The following is a 24,671-nucleotide window of genomic DNA, read 5'->3' as shown; positions in this document are numbered from 1 at the left end:
AGGCTCCAACCCTTCTGTACCATCAGCTTGATGAGTGATCTTAACACATCATTTCTGCTTCCTAGGCCTCTGTTTCTCTCTCTGTAGAATGAGGAGAGAAGACTGGTTGTTTTCTAAGGCCTCTTCCAGTTTGAATACTGTTTGATTCTAGAGATTGCAGAGAGCAAGTGTGCGGGAGTGAGAGAGCAGGAACTGAAAATCAAGGCATCCGTGGTATTTGTCAGTCTCTTCTTTGCCGGTCCTACCCTCTCCCACCATCCACCATCCCTCACCCCCCAGCTCCCCTGTCCAAGGCCCAGGGGCCTGGGAACCAACCAGACCTTAGCCCTGGCAGGGGAGGGCAAGACCTAAGAGAAGCTACTGATTGGGGGACAGCAGGCAGAGGACACAGGCCCCTGAAAAAGGCTGAGAAAGCCAGCGCTGTACCAGCACCACTAGGGTCTAACCACCTCCAAGGCCCTAGACCCATCCCAAGAGAGGAAGGGCTGGGTAGGACCAGAAAGCGCCACTCTCAAGGTGGGATGTGACTGTAGGAACATACACATGCATGCACACATGCACACACACACACGCACGCATACACACACATGCACGCATACACACACGCATGCATACACGCACATGCACACACATGCATGCATGCACACACATGCATGCATACATGCACACAAACACACACGGACACATGCATACACACACACACACACACATGCACACATCATCCCAGGATGCATACACACAAAGGGGGGCAAAATTAGTTAGGCTTTGTGGTGAGACAGACCTCAGTTCAAATCCCTGCTCCACCACTTAATCTGTGTGACCCTGGCAAGGTATTTAACTTCCAGAGCGTCCTTGCGAATGAACTTCGCAGGATTTTTGTGACAACTCAATGAATCCTAACAGTGCCTGGGACACAGTAGGAGGCCACTTCAGGATACCCCACGTCCACTTCTGCTCCCTCTTTCTATGTCTTAGATGCTTACGTCTTTGATCAGGCCATAGCATGGTCCAATAGAAAGAGATCTTGGCTTTGGGGTCAGACCACCCTGCATTCGAATCCCACCCATGCAGCTTCATTAGCTCACATCCATAGAGCAATCGGGCCGGGCCCACAGTGGGCACACAATAAGTGGTGTAAATACTGCTGCTAGGTTCATTTTCAAATGATGAGGCCAGCATCCAGGCAGGATCAGGTAGGACAGGGTGTTCAGGCCTGGAGGGAGGAAGGCCTGAGTCTGAGGGATTCACTAACAAATAAAGGCTTAAGACGATCACGCAGTAATGATCCGACGGCCTCACTGGGAGCCTTGACACTGACTCATCCTCATGTTCAATTCAGTTCTAGGCAGCCTTCACAGAGCCATTTCCTGGCCTACACCCCTGTCATTCCCAGCCAGTCGATAAGCCGCCATCAATAAAGCCGCCAGATAAAATCTAGGACACACAGTTACATTTGAATTTCAGATAAATATCAAATGTTTTTTTAGTATAAAATGTGTCCCAAATATTGCATAGGGCATACTTATACTAAGAAATTCTTATCTGAAATTCAAATTTAACTGTGTGTCCTGTATTTTTATTTGCTAAAGATGGCACCCCAGCCACTCGATCATCCACTACTTATAATAGTAGCGACTTACATTTGTGAACACTTAAGCGACCATTACATCAGCTGCATGCCGCCCTTTGCAGTCAAGGTTACATTCACCAGCTGGTACATCCCTCCTTTGAAGAGGTGGCACATGACATTGTGGCCAGGGGACAGCAGGCGCTGCTGAGGAGGGCGGGGGGCAGCGGGCTCACTGGGAGTGGATGGGAGCTCTTACAGCAATATCATTATTATTACCTGCATTCAACAAGCAAAAAAACTGAAGTGCATTCATTTAACAAACATGTACTAAGACTGGTGCTTTTCAAGGTCTGAGAGGAGAGGTTAACTGATGTGCCCAGAGTCCCCTGGCTGGTGGATGGTGGCCAGCCCAACTCTGCAATCCTAGGGGGAGGCAGTCAAATGCTTCTCTGCCCTCTCCATCATGCCAATGCTGGAGAATCCCCAACAATACATTGCAAGTGTGTCTGAATCTTCTGTGTATGTGTTCGTCTCCCTCTGCAGTTGGCTCCACTCCTCTCACCTCACTCCAGGCTGGGAGCCCCAATGGCTAGAGACAGTCTTATTAACCTTTGGATTCCACTGAGGAGCTCAGAGTGGGTGTCCAGTAATCACAAGGAGTTACTGACGGGGGTCCCATCTTTACTAAGCCACTACTTCCTTGGGAACAGGGGCGTGACACTGGTTACATATTTTCCACAGCCCTGCTCTTCTTCCTTCAGGTCACAAATGCCAAGGGCCTCTGGAAGGAGTCAAGAAGGGAAGGGCAGATACTTGGGTGGGACAGAAGAGGAGAGGTTGAAGACAGGATTAAGGCGGTAAAATACAAAACGCATACCTACACAAATAACATGGTTTTGGCATCAGCAGTGCTGGCATTTACTGTGATGGGTGGATCCCTAAAATTAAAGTTGATTGGGGAAGGGGTCAGGGCAGGGACAGGTTCAGAGTCAAGATACTCAGGGCAGTACTGAATGAGTCTTAGAACACTAGCACGTAGGAGCAGCATTCCACAGCTGGCCCCTGTCCCTCACCCCACCCCAGCCCTTGGCCACTCCACTCCAGTCACACTGGCCACCTTGTCTGTGTGCTCCCCATCAGGGCCTTTGCTCTTGCCGTTAACTGCTTGGAACGCTCTTCCCCCAGATGTCGCTCAGTTGGCTCCCTTGCTCTTTCCAGTCCCCTTCTCAACAAAGACATCCTGCTGAGTCCTGGAACTGCCCCATCCCTGCCCTCCTCACCCCCTTGCCTAGCACTGCTTTCCCCTGTCCATAGCATCTCTAACTTCTAGAAGTTATTTGTTATTTTGCTCACTGATGTATCCTGACACTGCAGAATGGCACCTGGATGGTGGGTGCTCAGTAAACATGTGTTGTGTTAAATTTGTTGAACTGAATCGGGAAGGACCTTGATCATCTAGTTATTTCTAACCAGGTGTGCTTTCCGAGCTGCCGGTGGAACTTCTCAAAACACCCCAACCAGAGTTCCTACCCCAGACCTCCCAAGTCAGCTTGAGGAGCTCCCCAAGGTTTCAGATATTAAAGATCCCTTCTCTGGTGCAGTCTCCCCCCTTAGCAACTGGCTTGCCGAGGCTCCCAGAGGGCCCGTTCTCTCCAAGGCCACTGCGCAGTTGGGGGCTGAGCCAGCAATCCCACAGTTCTCTCCACTTGGAGCCCATTCCAGCTCTTCAGGCGGATTGGACAGCACCTCCTAGGCCAGTCTGGGGGACCCTCAGTCCAGAACACTCATTGTCAGAGACAGTGCCTGGTGCTATTGTTCTGTGTCTAGTTTTCTCCCAGCCCAGTGCCTAGCACATAGCTGCAGCTCCTGGAATGTTTGCTTTTATTGTTTTCTGTCTTACTCTTGGTGAGCAGATATGCTTGGGCCTCAGTCCAGTTGATCTTCATCTCACGTTCTCCAGTGAGCTGAGTAGGCACAGGGCTGGAGAAGTGAGGAATGGAAGGATGCCCCTGCCTCTCTCACTATGACCTGAGTTTCGAAGCAAGGTCCTGTGACAGTGAGAGAACTGGCTTGGGGCCAGTTGTCTATTGCTGTGTGGCCTGAGCCGGTCTCATAACCATTCTGTTTCCCAGACTGTAAAATGGGGCTGGCACCCGGGGTGGACATGAGGATCCCACCTGCTAAGGTATTGCTGGAGGCTCATCATACAAACCCAAGGTTGCACTCTTGGTCAATGCCTCCTGTGGCATCCCCACTCCCCACCCAAGGACAAAGTTCATTTCCTTGGCCTGGAACCTGAAGTTCTTTCACCTTGGCCCCAGTCCCCAGCCCCTTGCCTCATCTGCTGCCACTCCTCTCTACACACCCTTCACTCCGGCCACAGTTAGTCACCACCCTGAACAGGCCACACCGTATCACACCTCCACACCTTTACACAAACCGTTCCTTCTGCTGGGAAGGTCCCCTCCCTTTGCTACCCAGAGAATCACAGCATCACCAACCTCTGCAACACCTTCTTCCTGGTCTGTCTGTATCTGATGTGGAGGCCCGCAGCCTGGGTTACACCCCTGGCTCCACCACCTACCTGCTGAGTGACCTCAGGCAAAGTTCTCTACCCTCTTAGCCTCAGTTTCCTCATCTGCAAAATGGAGAAGATAACAAGACCATCCTTCAGGACGTTGTAAGGATGAACTGAGATCATGTGGGACCTGGCCCCTTCCTGGCACACACGAGGTGTAAATGATAACTGTTAGTGCTGCCCTGTTCCTATCAGTACCTCACTCTGCCCAGCTGCACTCAGGATCTCTGCCCTCTAAGATGACCCAAAGACCACCCAGGCTAGCTGCATGATTGGAGCTTTCCTGCAGTCAGCCCTTTCTCTCTCTTCTCCTCCCTTTCTTTTTCCTTCTTCCTTCCTTCCTTCCTTCCTTCCTTCCTTTCTTCCTTTTTCCTTCCTTTTCCTTCCTTCCTTCCTTCCTTCTCTTCTTTTCCTCTTCGCATCCCACCCCTCTCTGCCCCACCCCCAAATCACATACACAGGATTTTGCTCTGTCACCCAGGCTGGAGTGCAGTGGTGTGAATACAGCTCACTGCAGCTCTGACCTCCTGGGCTCAAACAATCCTCCCACCTCAGCATCCTGGGTAGCTGGAACCATAGGCACGTGCCACCATGCCCAGCTAATTGTATTTATTTAATTTTTTGTAGAGGCGGGGAGAGGAGTGAGGTGTCTCACTATGTTGCCCAGGCTGAACTCCTGGCCTCAAGCGATCCTCCCACCTTGGCCTCCCAGCATCAATCAGCCCTTTCTGATTAATGAAACAATTAGGAGGAGAACCATAATGGCAACGGAAACAGAACTCACCAAGAACAGCTGTGTTCTTATGCAAGGGTGTGGGTCACAGCAGGTGAGGGGGGAGTCTGGGGAAGGGGAGAGACTGCAGCTGCAATAGGGGTTGCACCCTCCACACGCGAGGCTTGACTGTACTCCATTCCTGAGAGGAGGTGCCAGGGAGGGCCCTGCTCGCCTTCTGGCATGGTCTTCCCATCTGTCAGGGCCTGCAGGAGGGCATCATCATCACCCTCTCTCTTCTCCACAACAACCGCTAGAGGACAGTGGGCTGCGGAGTCAGACGCCCCTGGTTCAGGTCCCTGCCGCGCCCCTTTCTAGGTGTGTGACCTTGGACAAATTGCTCAACCGCCTGTGCTTCAGTTTCTTCCTCATCTCTAAAGTGGGGACAATAGTAACAACTCCCGCTTCACTGAACTGATAGGAGGATTAAATTGCCATCATGTCTTTAAGACGCTGAGCACAATGCCTGGAAGATAGTAAGCACTCAGGAAATGTTAGCTAGTATTAATCATTTCCCTATTTGGGGGGTGGGGAAATAGAAGGAAACAGAAGTTAAGTAACTTGACCAAAGCCATCCAGCTTGTAAGTGGTGGAGCCAGGATTCCACCCACGGCTTGTTTGCCTCCAAAGTCAGAGTTCTGTCCATTTTTCTATGTTGTCCCTTGAAATCACCCTCACTCCCTAAATTTAAGCTGGAAAAGCAATTTTTAAAAAATGCCCTAACTGGCTGGGCGCAGTGGCTCACACCTGTAATCCCAGCACTCCAGGAGGCCGAGGCGGACAGATTATGAGGTCAGGAGTTCGAGACTAGCCTGGGCAACATGGTGAAACCCCGTCTTTACTAAAAATACAAAAAGTTAGCCGGGCGTGGTGGCAGGCGCCTGTAATCTCAGCTACTCAGGAGGCTGAGGCAGGAGAATCGCTTGAACCCAGGAGGCGGAGGTTGCAGTGAGCCAAGATCACACCATCGCCATCCAGCCTGGATGACAGAGCAAGACACCATCTAGAGAAAAAAGAAAAACAAAATACCCTAACTATAATGGCAATGGGTTGAAACATTTCAAATATATGTAAATCCATGAGTTCATGATAAAAATTAATGATCACTTTCAGAGATGCTAGGGAACTCGCTCATTATTTTGAAAACTACAGGATTTTCAAGCCTCTAGATCTAGGGATGCAATCAAACTCCAGACTGTGGGAAATTCTACAGCAGAAATGACCTGGTTTCCTCAACAAATAAATTGTAAGGATGGAAAAAGAGAAAAAGGGAGACTTAAGGCCATGCGTGGTGGCTCACGCCTGTGATCCCAGCACTTTGGGAGCCTGAGGCAGGCAGATCACATGATGTCAGGAGTTTGAGACCAACCTGGCAAACATGATGAAACCCCGTCTCTACTAAATATACAAAAATTAGCTGGACTTGGTGGTGCGCATCCGTGATCCCAGCTACTCAGGAGGCTGAGGCGCAAGAATTGCTTGAACCTGGGAGGCAGAGGTTGCAGTGAGCCAAGATTACGCCACTGCACTCCAGCCTAGGTGACAGAGTGAGATCCTATCTCAAAAATAAATAAATAAATAAATAAATAAATAAATAAATATGACTTAAGGCACAGTGGCTCGTGCCTGTAATCCCAGTGCTTTGGGAGGCCAAGGTGGGAGGATCGCTTGAGGCCAGGGGTTTGAGACCAGCCTGGGCAACATAGCAAGACCTCGTCTCTATAAAAAATTAAAAAATTTAGCTAGGCATGAAAAGAAATAAAAGAGAGAGAGAGACACTGAAGAAACATTAATCATTTGCAATACAGTGTATGGACTTTATCTGGATCCTAATTTGAACAATTTTTTAAATGAGAAAACTGGACAATTGGAACAGTGACTAAGTATTTAATATTAAATTATTGTTAGTTTTTTAGGCATAATAATAGTAGTGTAGCTATTTGTTAAAGTCCTCTTCTCTTAGAGACACATCTGAAATAGTTACAGATGAGATGGTGCGATGTCTGAGATTTGCTTCAAAAGAACCCGGGGGTATGGCTGGGCTAGAGATGAAGCTCAACTGGCCGTGAGTTGGTAATCATTGAAGTGGGGTGATGAGCGCATGGGGTTATTATATTACTCTCTCCACTTTTGTATATGTTGGAAAACTTCCATAATAAAAAGTTAAAGAAAAATCTGAATGATGTAAAGCCGTTTTGTCGTTGTAACTCCTTCTAGGAATTGATCCTCTTGGAGCCTCGTTTCCCCAACTGCAAAGGGAACTAAACTGTCTCATGGTGATCGCCAATGCCCAATGCTCACTGGGTGCCAGGCACTGTTTCAAGAACTTGATTTGCTTTCAGTCAATCTCTGAACCACACTATGGGCAGGGGACTTGTATTGTGCCCATTTTTGAGGAAACCAAGGTCTAAAGAAGTTAGTGGCGGGCTGGGTGTGGTGGCTCACACCTGTAATCCTAGCACTTTGGGAGGCCCAGATGGGAAGATCCCTTGAACCGATGAGTTTGAGACCAGCCTGGCCCATGTAGAGAGACCTGCTCTTTACAAAAAATTAAAATAAAAATAACTAGCCAGGTGTAGTGGTGCATACTGTGGTCCCAGCTACTTGGGAAGCTGAGGTGGGAGGATTGTTTGAGGCCGGTTGGTCAAGACTGCAGTGAGTCATGATCATGCCACTGCATTCCAGCCTGGGCAACAAAGCAAGACCCCATCTCTTAAAAAAAAAAAAAAAAAGAAGCTGATTAACTTGCCCAGGGTCACACATAGCAGGTGGAGGAACTCCAGAGCCCTGGTGCTTATGTTGTACAATAGGCTGCCTCTTGGAGTGCAGAGCTAACCGTGCATCCATATGAGCCACTGTGGTGTCTTTTTTGCATTCACAGGTCCTCTCCCTCCTGCCACATCCCTACCTTGCCCACTGCTGGGCCAGAAGAGGCTTGCTAAGGGTGAGGACTGTGGGAGCTTGCTTGTAGTACCTTACCTTGAGTCAACGTGTGTGAGGAAGGTTTCCTGAGAGTTGCTGACCCATGACTTAGGCAAGGGTAGGGCCCCAGCTTGACGTGCGGGCAGAACCGGGCCAGGTGGAGGCAGCTGCATGTTTTACCTCCTTCCCGGGGCTGCCTGGGCAGCCTTTACCATCCTGGCCCGAGTATGGAGAGACCCACTGAACTTTCTCCTCGGGGGTGTGTGTGTGCTGGGGAAGGAGCAGGCTGAAGCTCCAAGGCTGCTTGTAGGAGGGAGAAGAATCTACTCCTTTGAAGGGGCTCAGAGGGGCAGGAGCCTGGATGTGATGACCCCAGGTGTCCTCACTGCCTGTTCCCAGCTGTCTCTAGCTACTGGGAAGTGCACATGTGGGTAAAGAGTGTGGCCACCCTGCTCTCTGGGAGATTATAGCCTAAAGGATTTAAGGATTAAAATCTCCAGCCGGGTGTGGTGGCTTATGCCTGTAATCCCAGCACTTTGGGAGGCCAAGGCGGGCAGATCACAGGTCAGGAGATCGAGACCATCCTGGCTAACACGGTGAAACCCCATCTCTACTAAAAAAAAAAAAAAATACAAAAAATTAGCCGAGTATGGTGGCAGGCGCCTGTAGTCCCAGCTACTTGGGAGGCTGAGGCACGAGAATGGGAGGTGGAGCTTGCAGTGAGCCGAGATCGTGCCACTGCACTCCAGCCTGGGCGACAGAGTGCAGTGTGCAGACTTTTTGTTGCTGTCTCAACAACAGCAACAAAAAGTCTCCAAACCCCCTGCGCCCTGGAACCATCCAGGCAGGCCTGGCACCATCTCAGCAGTTCTTTGCTGTCTGGATTCTGTCCCCTTTCTATCCCTCACTCACTCATTAATTCAGTGCATGTTCGCAAGCACTCGCTCTATGGCAGGCCCTGCGCTTGGCCCTGAGGGCGTGGCAATGAATAAAGCACAGTCTCATTTCCCTCACGTTGCTCACAGTGGATTAACAGGGAAATATGAGGGTAAAGGAGAAAATATCTGCTTCACGCGCCCCTCTTCCCAGGAGCCTGGTCAGGCTTAGTTGTGCAGCCCCCTCACATTCCTTCTGTCTGCAGCCTGGTCTGGATCGATCCTTCTCCCACATGTCACAATCCCTCCCCATCTGAGTCTCCCCATAACATCTTCCTGTGGGTTTGCCCTCTGGAGAGTGGGGAATGGTTCAGTCTAGATCAGCATAGTTCAACAGAAAGAAAAATAACATGAGACATAAATGTGAGTTACACACATAATTTAAATTGTTCTGGGCTGGGCGTGGTGGCTGAGGCCTGTAATCCTAGTAATTTGGGAGGCTGAGGTGGGCAGGTCACTTGAGCCCAGGAGTTCGAGACCAGCCTGGGCAACATGGAGAGATCCTGCTTCTACAAAAAATACAAAAAAAAAAATTAGCTGGACATGGTGGCATATGCCTGTAGTCCCAACTACTCACTCGGGAGACTGTAGTAGGAGGATCACTGGAGCCAGAGAGGTCAAGGCTGCAGTGAGCCGTGACCATGCCAGTGCACTCCAGCGTAGGTGACAGAGCAAGGCCATCTCCATAAATAAAAAAATAAATAAATAATTTTAATTGTCACATAAGAAAATACATAAAGAACAGGTAAAGTTAATTTTAATAACATTTTATTTAACCCGATATACCTAAAATGTGATCACTTCAACATGTAATCAATATAAAAATTATAAATAAGATATTTCGTGTCTGCTTTTCATACTGTCTTTGAAATCCAGTGTGCATTTCACATTGATAGCACATCTCAACTTGGACTAGCTGAATATTAAGTGCTAACTAACCACACCTGGCTAGTGGCTACCACATTGGACAGAACAGATCTGGATTATCAATTCTGGGATCTGGTCCTCTTTACCTAGTTTCGGAGCTGGAAACGCAACTCCATTATCCAAGCAACAGGCTCCACCTCCCTGGGAGAATTTGCCAGGAGGAAGGGAGGCTGCGGCTTTGTGTCCCTGCCCATAACTCCAGCCTGGGGTGCTAGGCAGGAAAATGGGCTGAGGCTGGGCCAAGGGTGTGGCCCATTTACCAATCAGAGAGCTAAGAGGTGGGGGGTCTGGGAAACTCAAGGGTCCCACCTGAGCTTCGTCCAGAAGTGAGTTCCGTCACTTCTGATTTGGGTGCATAAAGAGCTTGTAGACCCCACACCCTTGCTCTGCTGTCTCCTCCATTCTGAATGCCTTTCCTCCCCTTTCTTCAACTGCATCTGCCAAAATGTTATCCTTCAAAATGCTTAAGCTACAAAATTTAGTGAACAAAGAAAGAAGTGTAACACAGAGAAAAGACCGGAAGAAAACACCTACATTTTCGCCATGGTTTTCTCCGGGTTTTGGAACTAGATAACTATTTTCTTTTTACTTTTTCTTTTCCTTCCTTCCTTCTTTCTTTTCTTTTCTTTTTCTTTTCTTTCTTTCTTTTTTTTTTTTTTGGAGAAAGGATCTCCCTCTGTCACCCAGGCTGGAGTGCAGTGGCACGATAATAGCTCACTGCTGCCTCGAACTTCTGGGCTCAAGCAATCTTCCCACCTCAGCCTCCTGAGTAACTAGGACTAAGGCGTGTACCACCACACCTAGCTAATTTTTTGTTTTATTTTTTGTACAGACAGGGATCTATCTGTGTTGTCTAGGCTGGTCTCAAACTCCTGGGCTCCAGTGATCCTCCTGTCCTGGCCTCCCAAAGTGCTGGGATTACAGGCTTAAGCCACTGTGCCCAGTCCCTCTTCTTTTTACTTTTCTACATTTTCTTAAAAAAAAAATGTTTTTTTTGAGACAGAGTCTTGTTCTGTTGCCCAGGCTGGAGTGCAGTGGTGTGATCTTGGCTCATCACAACCTCTGCCTCCTGGGTTCAAATGATTCTCCTGCCTCAGCCTCCCAAGTAGCTGGGATTACAGGTGCATGCCACCACACCCAGCTAATTTTTGTATTTTTAGTGGTGAGATGGCTCTACTATGTTGGACTAGGCTAATCCTGAACTCCTGACTCAGGATCTGCTCCACCTCAGCCTCCCAAAGTGTTGGGATTACAGGTGAGCCTGCCCCAGGTTTCTGAATTCCTTTTAAAATTATGAATATGTCACTGAAAGGGCTGGCTGGCCTTCAGCCTCGTGGTAATCCCAGCACTTTGGGAGGCCGAGGTGGCACCATGAGGTCAGGATCGACCATCCTGGCTACCACGGTGAAACCCCATCTCTACTAAAAATACAAAAATTAGCCGGGCTACGGTGGCGGGCTTCTGTAGTCCCAGCTACTCCGAGGTGAGTGCAGGAGAATGGCGCAAACCCACAAGCATGCAGCTTCTGCAATGAGTCGGTAGATTGCTTACTGCACCCTGCAGCCAAGGACAGAGCACACTGTCAAAAAATATATACATATGAATACGTTCAACCTTACATGAAAAGAAAAGAAAAAGAAGGAAGGGAAAGGAAGGCAAGAAAAAAGTAAAAAAATAGCTACCTAGTTCCAAACCTAGAAAACTACGGCTTAAAAACATAGGTGTTTTCTCTGGTCTTTCTCCTGCCAAGACTTCTTTCTTGTTCACTCAAATTTTGTAGCTTACATTTCTTTTTTTTTTTTTTGAGACGGAGTCTGGCTCTGTCAGCCTCGAGCTGGAGGTAGTGGCCGGATCTCAGCTCACTGCAAGCCTCTGCCTCCCGGTTTACGCATTCTTCCTGCCTCAGCCTCCCGAGTAGCTGGGACTACAAGCTCACCACCTCTGCCGCTAGTTTTTGTATTTTTTAGTAGAGACGGGTTTCACCTTATGTTAGCCAGGATGGTCCAATCTCCTGACTCCAGTGATCGCCTGCCTCAGGCCTCCCAAAGTGCTGGGATTACAGGCTTGAGCCACCGCGCCCGGCCAGCTTAAGCATTTTGAAGGATAACATTTTGGCAGATGCAGTTGAAGAAAGGGGAGGAAAGGCATTCAGAATGGAGGAGACAGCAGAGCAAGGGTGTGGTGTCTACAAGCTCTTTACCAACCCAAATCAGAAGTGACGGAACTCACTTCTGGACGAAGCTCAGGTGGGACCCTTGAGCTTCCCAGACCCCCCACCTCTTAGCTCTCTGATTGGTTAATGGGCCACACCCTTGGCCCAGCCTCAGCCCATATATAATTGGAAAAATTAATTTGTTTAATACATACTTTTAAAAGCCTTACATGGTCTTCAAAGACCAGTTAAAATGCCAGCTCCCCTGAGGGTTTCTGGGACCTCGGTCTGCATTGCTTTACTCTGCTGTGGTCCTTCTTTACTCCACAGCCTGCCTGGTACTGAGTTTAACCTGGGCCTGTCCTATCTCTTCTCCAGTGTCTTGAGGGTGGGGCCCGGCACAGTGTCAGCAACCCAGTAGGGGCTCTCTCTGTGTTGTGGACTAAATGACTGAGGCCAGCTACAGCCAAAAGGCTCCAACTGGGCCCCTGGGCCGGCTCATGCTCTGGCCTCTCTCCAGAAAAAGTCTGCAAATCTCTCTCACCCCAGAGACTGTCAGCTGCTCAGGGAAAGATCTTTTTGAAAATGCAACTGATCAAACACTTGCAACAGGCGCTGAGACATCTCCCAGATCTCGCTGTCACAAGTGCTGCAGAGGACAGGCTTCACAGCCTCGACTACACAGACACCGCTGAAATATTTACGAGGCTGCTGGCTTGTGAAACAGCTTTGGCTGGGGAGAAAGGGAAGCAATGTGGCGCTTGTTAAGTACCTGGACGTGTCACACCTCACACCGTGCAGGGAGCCTCCCGGCTCAGTGAAGGAGCTGCCATTAACCTCATCTAACCTCACTGGCAGGCTGAGACCCCAAGTCCCTGAAGCCGGACGGCATAGAGGCTGAGAGCTGGGCTCTGGGGGCTGACTGCAGGGCTGGGCAGCTGGCCCCATCACCTGCCAGTTGTGGGCAACCTTGGGCAAGTTACTTAACCTCTCTAAGTCCCAGTTTCCTGTCTATAAAATGGAGATGAGAAAGAGGACCTGCCACTGTTGGGAGGATTAAACAAAACAATCCATGTAGCATTCTTAGCTTGGGACCTAGCACATGTTAAATGCTCCATAAATGTCAGCAATTCTTATCATTATCAGCCCAGTCAAACAAGAGTGAGAGGGCTTGGGAAGGAGCCAAGGCCACTCACTAGCAGTGGCAACCCTCCAGGAATGGGCTGGACCCTCCTCTGTCTTCCTCATGTCCACTCAAGCTGGAAACCTCTTCCTCTCTCTCACCTTCTACCGCCACACAGCCCTTCACCAGATCCCCCCTTAAATAGCCCCTGAATCTGTGAATTTTCTCCACCTTCACTGCCCAGCGTAAGCCCAGGCCACCGTCACCTCTCCCTCAATGGCAGCGATAGCTTCCTCATGTCTCTTCTCTGTCCTGCAGCCAGGGGAGATTCTAAAATGGCCAATCTGGGCTGGACATGGTGGCTCACACCTGTAATCTCAGCACTTTGGGAGGCTGAGGCAGGTGGATCACTTAAGGTCAGGAGTTCAACACCAGCCTGGGCAACATGGTGAAACTCTGTCTTTACTAAAAATACAAAAATTAGCTGGGCATGGTGGTGAATGCCTGTAATCCTAGGTACTCAGGAGCATGAGGCACAAGAATCGCTTGAACCCAGGAGGCAGAGATTGCACGGAGCTGAGATCATACCACTGCACTCCAGCTCCAGCATGAGTGACAGAGTGAGGCTGTCTCAAAATAAATAAATAATAATTAATTAATTAATTAATTAAATGGCCAATCGGAGTGGGTGCCCACCCTTTCAACCTCCCTTATTCTGTGACTTCCCAAAGCTCTCCCCTGTCCACAAGGCTGGCATGATCTGCCTGATGCCCCAGGTACTTCCCCATCTCACAGCCTTTGCACAGGGGTTCCCTCTGTTTAGAACACTCATCCCCTCACCAACCCCACCTCATCATTCAGGGCTCCTGGAGGCCTCCCCCGGACGTGCTTCTCCACCCATCTACATTACTGCTCTGTTATTCTTCCACAAGGCAGCTTAGGCTTTTGCTTTGAGGGACTCACCATGTGGGATTCTGCATTCCAGCATGTGGCTATTTACTTAAGACCTGCTTCCCCCTCTAGAATGTGAGCTCCTGGAGGGTGGGGAGGGGATCTCTTGCTTGCTTCTGCTCTCCTAGCTCACTGCATGACTCTCAGGCTGGGCTGGAAACACTTTGTTGAATAAATGAATTCTGGTCCCCACCCAAGCACACAAAGAGTGACCCACACTGCTGCTGGGCCTAACTGCACTGAAAAATGGCATTGCTGTGTGGACGTGGCCCTGCCCACCTCCAACAGGCACAGCAGGAAGGGCTGAGGAGCCCTGGCCAGGCAAGGGGAGTTCATGGACACAGCACCGACACCTGCCCACTCCTTCCCAGTGACCCAGTCCTGCCTCCCACAGCCGAGCAGTGCTCCGTCAGTATGGATAGCCTGGACAGCTGGGGTCAAGCAAGAGGCCTGGCATGTCAAGGGCTCTGGCCCCTGGCCCCGCCTGGCTCTCCACTGTTCCCAAGTGTCTTTTCCCCATCACTCCCTTCTTGGCCCAGACCCATCCTTTCATGTTATTCCTCTGGGGATGGTCTGTATCTTACCAGAGGCTTACCCAAGAAAATGAATTTTTAGTGGTGGAATATTGAGCCTGTTATAGTCTCGGCCAAGGGTAGACAGCTGGGAAGGGGGTCCCTCAAACCTCACCTCTTGGGCAGTTGCCTCCTGTCTCTGTGAATACAGCTGCTTTGCCTAGATCAGCCTCCAACCTCCCTCTGGGCTAGGCCACCTTCCTCCTAGGATTCAACTCCAAGTTGGCACCTCAGGTTTTTCTTCCTCCATGCCTTCATTTGCATGCCGTTCTGGTCCCCTGTAGGGCCTCCTTCTCCTCCCCCAACACCACTGTCTCTTGTCTGTCGAAGGCTACCCTTTTCTTTAAGATGCAGTTCAAAAGCCACCTCTCCTTTAGGCCAATCCTTTTGGATCTCCCAATCAGATATAACTTCTCCTTCTTCTGAATCCTCTGAAAGCACAGTGCTGATAACCATCAATCATGTATGGCTTTGTCTGAAGGATATTGGGGGACAAAAGCTGTCTCTGTTGTACCTGACATGCTAGAATGTTATGGTTCTTTGTTGCATGTAATACAAGTTGGTGCTGGTTATAAGCTTCTGAACAATGATAAGGATGGTGCCATTTGACATTCAGTAGGTGCACTGGACTGTAAGTTCCTCGAGGGTGTGGAGGAGAGTTCCACATCTTTGTCTCCCTAGCACCTAGCATGGTGCCGGCACACGGGAAATTCTCAGCAAATGGTTCTCTGGTTCAGAATGGATGTTCACAATAATGGCTTTAACTTGTCACGCCTGTCGTATGCCAGGCACTGTACCGAGCCCTGTCCAAATGCCATCTCACTGAGTTTTCACAGTCACTCTCTGGGTCAGGCACCAATAGTCTCCACTAAGAAGTAACCCCACAGGGCCGGGATTTGTGTCTGTTGTGATCACTGTTGTACACATATCAGTGCTTGACATGGAGCTGGCCCTCATAAATATTGTGTGAATAAGTAAATCAGTTAATGAGTATCCATTGTATAGATGAGGAAACTGAGGCTCAGATTTACCTAAGGTGTATCATCTAGTAACCGGGAGAGTCAGAATTGGCACCCAGATTGATCTGACCCCAAACCCTGTATTCTTCAATACTGAACTCTACCAGGTCAAGAGATGGAGTAGGAAGGCCTGAGATACACAATCCATATATTTAAGGCACTTTCCATCTGGTAGAGAAACGGAAATGTACGCACACAGCGGCACATGCAATGGCAACAGAACCTGTGAGACCCTGGGGAAAGAAATGACTTTTCAAGGGCCTGCTGCAAGAGAGGGGCTAAGTCTGGCCTAGAACACTAGTTTCCTGAAAACTTGATTTTTTTGTGTGTTATTCTAATGTGCAGAGGGCCTGTACTAGGCCTACTGAGGAGTGAGCTGATGTGGCTGAGAGTTTTGGAATGTGATGCTGGGATGACAAGCCTGGAGCCTGGCTCTTTTGCGCTCAGTGAGGATTGCTCCAGCCTCAGCCCCAACTCTCAGCAAAGCCCAGGTATGGGGAGCAGGGGAGGCGAGACAGAGACGAGGAGGGACAGAAATGTGGTTTCACACCTGGCCCAGCAATTCCTGCCGCTGGAAAGCACGGCGACTCAGGATGTCAATGCCTGCCAGAGGCTTGGGCTTCACGTCCTGCATTTTGGAGACTGTATCTGGAGAGGCACAGTGCGAGGGGCATCGGGAGGCAGGAGTGGGACCGCAGCAGAGAGGGGTTTTGCAACCAGCCTCTGGCTGGTCAGCAGGAGTGTCAGGTTCTTTGCTGTGGGGCTGCTGGGGATGAGACAGGCAGGAAGAACCCCTGCGAAGAACAGTGAGAAGGGTAGGAGCCAGGGGCCTGCAGGGTGATGGCAGGCTTTGAAGTGTGTGGAGGGCTGATGCAGCTGAGGCCCAGCTATACCCAGAAGGGAGCAAGCAGCCTGATGCCTGAGCTGGCCTGGCCTATTCGCCTCTTGTAGCCCACCCTGAGAACCTTCTTGCTGTGGGTGAGCTGGGCCCTGTCTAGCCCCTGCCTCTGCACCCCCATCACTGGCCTCAAAAGCACAGGTTCTCTCTTTACCTACACTCTGGGGAGGCAGACAGTGGTGCAGCCTGGGTGTGTGGGTCTGTGTGTCAGGGGGTATTGGTGAGGATCTGGGGAGAGGTGCCTGGATAGCTCTGATTCTACCCACCTAAGAGATCTGAGGCCCTCCCAGCTCCTCCCCAACTTCCACCCTCAGTATTGTTGCTGAAACCCTCGAGCTGATCGTGCCTACACGGGGTCAAATGCATTCTTCTCACCGGCGTTGGTCCCAACGTGTCATGTAACCTTGTGTTAGTCACTCAACCTCTTTGGCCTTGTGCTTCCACGTCTGTAAAATGAGAAGTCGCCTCCGTCCACACATTTGCCCCTTCCCGCCGCCAACCCACACTTGCCCCAGACAGAGCTGGCAACAAGAGCAGAGTGTGGAGTGGGAGGGTCTGCCATAGCATGGGCCTGGAAGGAGGAGAGAGGCAAAGCCTGCAGCCAGATCTTCGCTCCCCGCCGGAGCAGCCCTGAAAATATTCCCGGCTGGTCTTTGCCTCTCCACGCTCACAGCAGCCTCGTGATGACGATGGCAGGGGAATTCTACAGGGAGGACAGAACTTTCTTCCATCTTCTCCCGCCCCAGCTGCTGCCTGGGATCCACTCATCCCCTTCTTCTCTCCTTGGCCTCACTCTGCAGTGGGGGGCTCACTCACTCCAGGGTTCAGCCACTGTCCACCTGCTAATGAGCTAAGGAGTCCCAAACCTCCACCACCAGCCCAGCGTTCAACTCCATGGGCCCCAGGGCTGGGCACCAGGGTGGGAAGGGATGTGGTCCTCCCTCTAAACACAGCACATGGTGCCTCCTGGGGCTGCACAGGGAGGAGGCCTTGCCCAGACCTCTCTCCTGGGCATCAGGAACCTCTGGCCGACTGCCTACAGGACATCTCCACCTGGATGTCCTACAGGCCCTCAAACTCAACCTGACCCCCGAGCACCTCAGCTCCTTTCCCTTTTCATAATGGGACCATTCTCCCAGGGACTCAGTCTTCACACCTTTGCCCTTTCTGATGTCCCTTCTGCCTTTCTCTCACCTCTACTCTCTTCCCAATTTCCGTCGGTCCTGTCCCATGCTGTCCCTTTTCTCCATCTTTTCTGCCCCTGGATCACTTGTCTTATTTTTTAGTGATCAAACATGCATAGAGCATGAGTTAGATGGCTGGCTCTGTTCCTAGTGCCTTATAAATCCTAGCTCTCCTCATTCTCGCAACCTTCAGTTTACAGATGAGGAAACTGAGGCACAGAGAAGTCAAGCATCTTGTGCAGGGCCAGGATTGGGACCCAAGCAGCCTGCTCTAGAGCTGGGCTCTGACCCTCCACAAAAGCCATCATTGAAGTTCCACTTACCCCTGCACCTTCAGTCTCTTCCTCTCTCCATCCCTCCCACATGTTCACAGATGAAATCTTCTTCTTTTCTGATTTAAGAAAACAATATAATGACCAGCATGGCAAACAAGGCAAAACCTTGTGTCTATTAACAATAGAAAAATCAGACTGGGTGTGGTGGCTCACGCCTGTAATCCCAGCACTTTGGGAGGCCGAGGCAGGTGGATCACCTGAGGTCAGGAGTTCGAGACCAGCCTGGCAAACATGGTGAAACCCCGACTCTACTAAAAATACAAAAATTAGCTGGGCGTGGTGGTGGGTGCCTGTAATCTCAGCAACTTGGGAGGCTGAGACAGGAGAACCGCTTGAACCCAGGAGACAGAGATTGCAGTCAGCAGAGATCGTACCACTGCACTCCAGTCTGGGTGACAGAGTGAGAGTTCACCTCAAAAAAAAAAAAAAGAAAGAAAAGAAAGAAAAGAAAAAATAGAAAACAATATAATAGCAAAAATTAGTACAGAGGTTGGTTTTTCTTTTTTTTTTTTTTGAGACTGAGTTTCCCTCTTGTTGCCCAGGCTGGAGTGCTGTGGCTCAATCTTGGCTCACTGCAACCTCTGCCTCCCAGGTTCAAGTGATTCTCCTGCCTCAGCCTCCCAAATAGCTGGGATTACAGGCATGTGCTACCACATCCAGCTAATTTTTTTTTTAATTTTTAGTAGAAACGGGGTTTCACCATATTGATCAGGCTGGTCTCAAACTCCTGACCTTAGGTGATCCATCCACCTCGGCTTCCCAAAATGCTGGGATTACAAGCATGAGCCACTACGCCTGGCCTGGTTGGTCTTTCTGAATCATGACTTTAAATATGTCATTTCCTTGTTCAATAAAACCTTGAGGCCAGGCACAGTGGCTTACTCCTATAATCCCAGCCATTGGGAGGGCGAGGTAAAAGGATCAGTTGAGCCCAGGAGTTCGAGACCAGCCTGGGCAACATAGTGAGATCCTGTCTCTACCAAAAATAAAATTAACCAGGCATGGTGGTGCAGGCCTGTAGTCCCAGCTACTTGGGAGGGTGAGATGGGAGGATTGCTTGAGCCTGGGAGGTTGAGGCTGAAGTGAGCCATGATCATGCCACTGAATTCCAGCCTGGGTGATAGAGTGAGATTCTGTGTCAAAAATTAAATAAATAATAAAATAAAATAAAGCTTGAAACTCCCCATTACTACCCCGCCTTGTACAAACAGAATAAAGCCTATCATAGGGCTGGAGATTTGAGGATGTTACCCCAATAAGTCCCCCAGCTCCCCTGGGGAGCCCCTTACTGTTTCTGATTCCCCTGAGGCACTCTTCCCCCAGCCCTCAGCCACCCCAGAACTGCCCGTCCCCTCTTGCCCTGGGGTGAGTCTGAAGGGACCTCATCCTTGAAGAATGGCTTCTACCAAATGTGTCAACAGGGACAGAGATGACAGACATGACACATGAATGAACAAATGAGTAACTGTGGAACTGAGCTGCCTTATGTGGTGGAAATTACTTCATTAAACAATACTTGTGGAACACTTAAGGCTAACACTAATAGCTAACACCAAGAGCTTACTGTGTGCTTATGGTCATCAAACATGCATAGAGTATGTGTTAGATGCCTGGCTCTGTTCTAAGTGCCTTGAAAATCCTACCTCTCGTCATTCTCACCACTCTCACAACTCATCTCTCACAATCTCTCATACAGCTTTTAGATAGAGGAGCTGGGATCTGGAGCACAGCGGCTTGACTCTGTAGCCTGGGCTTTCAACTACCACACCTAACCATTACCAGATCCCAGAGGAATGTTACACGAATGTTTAATATTTGAGTAATGTTGGCTGGGCACGGTGGCTCAGGCCTATAATCCCAGCACTTTGGGAGGCTGAGGCGGGCAGATCACCTGAGTTCAGGAGTTCAAGACCAGACTGGCCAACGTGGTGAAACTCTGTCTCTACCAAAAATACAAAAAGTAGCCAGGAGTGGTGGCGTGCGCCTGTAGTCCCAGCTACTCGGGAAGCTGAGGCAGGAGAATCGCTTGAACCTGGGAGGCAGAGGTTGCAGTGAGCTGAGATTGTGCCACTGCACTCCAGCCAGGGCAACAAGAGCAAAACTACACCTTAAAACAAAATTTTTTTTTTAGTAATGTCCAAAGACCACCTCATGGGAACATATACCCTAGTTACTTGGGAGGCTGAGGCAGGAAGACGCTTGAGCCCAGAAATTCAGACTGTAATAAATCATGATCATACCACTGCACTCCAGCTTAGGCAACAGAGAGAGACCCTGTCTCCAAAAAAAAAGTTGGGGGGACATATAAGCAATGTCAAGGTAATGGAGTCCAACATCTGAGAAACATCATAGCACTGACAATGTCAACATGTCTGAGGAATATAAGGATTTTGTATAATGCTGTACTTTACTCAACCAAATACTTATCAACCCACTACATCCATGTCAGGCACTATTTTAACCCACAGGTGTAGGGCAATGACACAACACCCCAAAACTCCTCCTCTTCTGTAGCTGACATTCTCATGGGAGAGAGAGAGAGAACTAAACAAGCAAACCAACAAACAAAAAACATGTCAGAAGTGACAATTGACACAGAAAACATAAAGCTTAATCAGAAAAAAGGGACTGTCCAATGTACTGGATGGGGGTACGTGGGTGGCATTCCTACTTTGTTAAAGATCAGGAAGACCACCCCTGAGACAATGTCTGAGCAGAGTAGTGAAGTTAGTGAGGGAGGGAACCATGCAGTGATCTGCAGAATTTCCAAACAAGACACAGCCAGTGCAAAGGCCCTCAGCTAAGGGCATGCTTAGCCCCGTCTAAGGAATGGCCAAGAGGCCTGTGTGGCTGGAGCAGAGTGAATGCGAGAGAAGGAATAGGAGGGATTCACAAACATGAAAGTGCTGAGGCTGATGAAAGTCAGGCTCTGCGTAGTGCCACGTCTGGGAAATATTAATAACTACAACTGATGGAGTGCATTCCACACACCTGGCACTGTATTCAGTCCAACTCACACCAAAACTGCTACAGGAGCTTAGAGTGTAGCAGGGAGTCAGTCAAAGAAACTTCACAGCGCCACGTGACAGGCTAGGGAACTAAGAAGAGGAGCATCTAACTTCAACACGGGGAAGGAGGCTTCCTGGAGGAGGTGGCATTCAAGCTGTCAAGCAGGAGAAGGAAAACACTTCCAGGATGCAGATGCAGAGAGGGAGGGAAGGCCAGAACCTGGACCAGCTGGTCAGAGCTCCAGGAGCAGTGCTGGGGACCAGGGCATAGCTTGCTGGAAGAAGAGCTCAGGTTTGCAGAGTTGAGAGAGCCTCTGGACTCGGAGGCCCAGGCTTAAGTGTGTTTGTACAAAATTGGTGGTTATGGAGTGGGGGACAAAGGGCAAAAAGGGATGGGATAAAGACTTTGATAATTAGGCCAGGCGTAGTAGTTCATGTCTGTAATCCCAGCCCTTTGGGAGGCTGAGGTGGGCGGATCACTTGAGGTCAGGAGTTGGAGACCAGTCTGGTCCAGTGCATTTCACATGGTAAAACCCTGTCTCTACTAAAAATACAAAAATTAGCCGGGCGTGGTGGTGCATGCCTGTAATCCCAGCTACGGAGGCTGAGGCAGGAGAATCACTTGAACCCGGAAGACAGAGGTTGTAGTGAGCCAAGATTGTGCCACTGCACTCCAGCCTGAGCAACAGAGCAAGACTCTGTCTCAAAAAAAAAAAAAAAAAAAAAAGGCTTATAATTTGTCTGCCCACCGGGCCCTGCTTTCTCAAAGTCTTTAGGTGGGTCCCTGGGCAGTGAGAGGGAAGCAGAAGGTAAGTGGCCACCCCCACCTGTCCCAGGTCTTAGTTCCTCATCCCATCATAGCAGGTTCAGATCCTTCTTTTAGGCAGATCTGTGGGTCCTCGCTCTGGGGCAACCCAAGACATTCTGGTAGGAGACTCCTCAGTTAATAATACCTCATATACTTCCAGCACTTCGTGGTCTTTTATGTGCTTTTACTGCCATAACCTGTGCGTCTGACAGTCAGTCTAGGATGGAGAGAGCTATTCTAAGCCTTTTTCAGGAGATGCTGCAGCTCAGAGAGGTTAAGGGCCTTGCCAAGGCCACGTGGCCAGTGGGTGACTAAACTGGGACTTGATCCCAGCTCTTGAGATTGCAAACCCCACAGTGACACTGCGGCAGCTACAGAAAACGGGGCCTAATGATGGCTGGGTCACAAGGACACGTCTGGGGAAGCGAGGAGAATGAGCTCTGGCATGAGAGGAATGGAACGTGGGGAAGATGGAGACGGGGTGATGGAAGCTAAGCGTGGAGGCAGGAAGAGAGCTCTGGCAGGGGTTGTAGAGGCTTTGAGACAGAACTAGCGGTGTCTCCAGAAAGACCCCATGAAATGTCCCAGCAGGGTTGAAGGAAACAGAAGAGGTGTCCTCCCACCCCATGTTTCTGTGAACCAAGGCAGGGAGGAACCTACTGTGTGCATTTCACAGGCGAGAAAAAGAAGCAAGGAGAGGTGGCTATTGGCTTGCCCCAGACCCACAGAAGCGCAGGGCCCAGGGGCCCTGTTAGCAGCGGGTAGCACAAGCGAGACTTCCAGACCTTCCCCTCCACCGCGGATGATGAAATAGATGATGAGAGGAGAGGTGGAGATGGAGACAGAAATCAGGGCCGCATCCAAAGAGGGAGGGGGAAAAGGCAGAGGCGCAGCTGGAGCTGCAGAGAGGTGCAGATACGGTGGAGAGATGAGGCCCTGACGCCTGGCTCTGGTTTCACGTGGGCAGTGTCAGCTGGTCGGTGTCACGGAGTTCCCGCGTCCCCCGCCCGCTCAGCCCCCGCGGATCCATCCACTGAGGTTGCTCCGCACCGCGACGCTCTCTTATCCCGGGGGAGGGCTAAGGGCGGCGGTGGGGGGCGCAGTGGGGAGAGCGGCGGGAGGGGGCGGTGCACGATCGCCGCCTCCAGGGCTCGCAAATCCGCAGCGTCCTCCGCAGCATCTTCCCAGGCCCGGCCCCCTCCTCCCCCCGCGCCGATGGTACGCGCCGGCCCGGCCCGGCTGCAGTGGATGTTGCTAGAACCCACGCGGAGGAAGGAAGAGACGCAGGCAGGCTGCGGCTACCCAAGCGGCCGCCCCGGCCTCAGAGACCCCTTCCCCGAGAGACGGCACCATGACCCAGGGAAAGGTACCGTCATCTCCCCCGCCTGCACCATCCTCCATCCTCCGGCTCCCGGATCCCTGTCATCCTCAGCAAACCCTCTGGACCACGAAAGCGTCCTCCCCTGGCCCTAGGTTGAAGGTCCTCAGTGGTCCTTGCTGAAGTCAGAGGACCGAAAGGCCGGTGTCAAGGAATGGACCGGGCCTCTTCCAGCCCGCAGGCGCGCCTCTCCTCCCCTGTCTCCCTCCCACCCCTGCTTTGGCATCACAAGGCTCCTCCCGGATACCCAGGCCCCCTGTGAGGAGTCAGCCCGGGCGTCCGGTGTGACTGTATGTGTGTGCCAGGGTGAGTCCTGAGGGGCAGTGCCTATAGGGCAACCCCCTCTGGCCCAGCCCTCCAATCCCAGACCCAACCACTTTATGCTTATCTTTTCCACTCTCCACAGAAACAACCCCCACCCCGCTCCCTGCCATTATTCCACATCTGGGCATCTTGGCTCCATCCCTATGCTTGGGGCTTGCTATGACAACCCTGCATCGGGATGCTGTAATTGTTTTGGTTCTGGCCAGGCATGGATGGGTCCGGATGAAGCATCTCTTCTTCTCCAGTTTTAGGCCTGAATTGTAGGGGAGGGGCTGGGGCAGAGACTTGGCTGGCCTAGTAGGCTTATGTAACATCAATAGCCTGCGGAATTATACAACCACTAGGGCCTGGGGCTAAGGGGGAGGGTCCTCTGGCCCTCTGTTTGGGTTGCTAAGGATTGGGCAGAGGAAACAGGGCAAGGACCTACCCTACACTCCCCCTTCTTCTCTTTGAGAGGAGCTTCAGAGCCAATGGCATCCTTCCCTGGACCCTCAGACCCTCCTCTCCCTGTGTGCAAGCTCTTTGGGCCTCAAATGATGTCATTGGATGATACCACCTCCTGCCATTGATCACACCTCACTTGGGAGTGCCGTATGTGTGTAGGGGGCGCTGGGCATTAGGGTTCAGGAGGCTCTGAGGGGCGGAGTGGCAGGGTGGGGGCTGAACTCGATTTTGGTGGGCATGATCCTTCAGATCCGGGTGATAACGGGGGGCTGGGGAGTGGGAGGGAGTGGGAGGCCTGGGGAGTGTTCAGTTTGGTAAACATGGAGAACCCACCCCTTCTGCTGAATCTCCTTCCACCCCCACCCCCCCTCCACCAGGCCCTTTAGTGGCGCTGTTCCCTTCCTGGCGTGAGGGGGAACTCTGCCTCCTCTGCCCCTTGTCCCCAGCTCACTCACAGGCTTGCTGGGTGACGGAGGAGACCGCTCCAGGTCCGTGGTCCTTGGGCCTGGATGGAACCAGAAGTCTTGTGGCGTGCCCATCACCAGGCTGCCTCAGCCAGACGCCCCCGCAAAGAAGGAAGTCCGCAGTCTTCCTCAGTGGCCCTTTGGGTCTAACACAATCTTCTGGGAACCACACCTAAATCCCATTTTCTGAGAACCGGACCTTTTGTTGCTGTTTCAATTTCACACCACCCCCTCCACCCCAATCTTCTCTGGCTGCCTCATTCACTTCCCAGCTCAAATCCTCCCACCAAAGCTAAACATGTCCACG

The 24,671-nt window shown here is 50.8% G+C and overlaps 1 protein-coding gene across 2 annotated transcripts in view; it reads left to right on the top strand.

Moving 5' to 3' along the window:
- The first annotated feature begins 22,924 nt into the window (after nucleotides 1–22,924).
- Nucleotides 22,925–24,671, top strand: part of FAIM2 (Fas apoptotic inhibitory molecule 2) — a 30,818-nt gene continuing 29,071 nt past the window's right edge. The window contains exons 1-2 of one of the 2 annotated variants that reach the window (XM_017945858.3): nucleotides 22,928–23,120; nucleotides 23,913–24,047. In XM_017945858.3, the coding sequence (XP_017801347.1) occupies nucleotides 24,003–24,047 (45 nt within the window). In that variant the 5' untranslated portion in view covers nucleotides 22,928–23,120; nucleotides 23,913–24,002. Of the gene's footprint in view, nucleotides 23,121–23,912; nucleotides 24,048–24,671 lie in introns of both variants that reach the window. The other variant, XM_009180697.1, reaches the window with a different exon arrangement.

The sequence above is a fragment of the Papio anubis genome, chromosome 9 (assembly GCF_008728515.1).
Source record: "Papio anubis isolate 15944 chromosome 9, Panubis1.0, whole genome shotgun sequence".
In the NCBI taxonomy this organism is placed as follows: Eukaryota; Metazoa; Chordata; class Mammalia; order Primates; family Cercopithecidae; genus Papio; species Papio anubis.
Note: the sequence above shows the minus strand (reverse complement) of the source record. Positions and strands in the feature narration are given on the sequence as shown.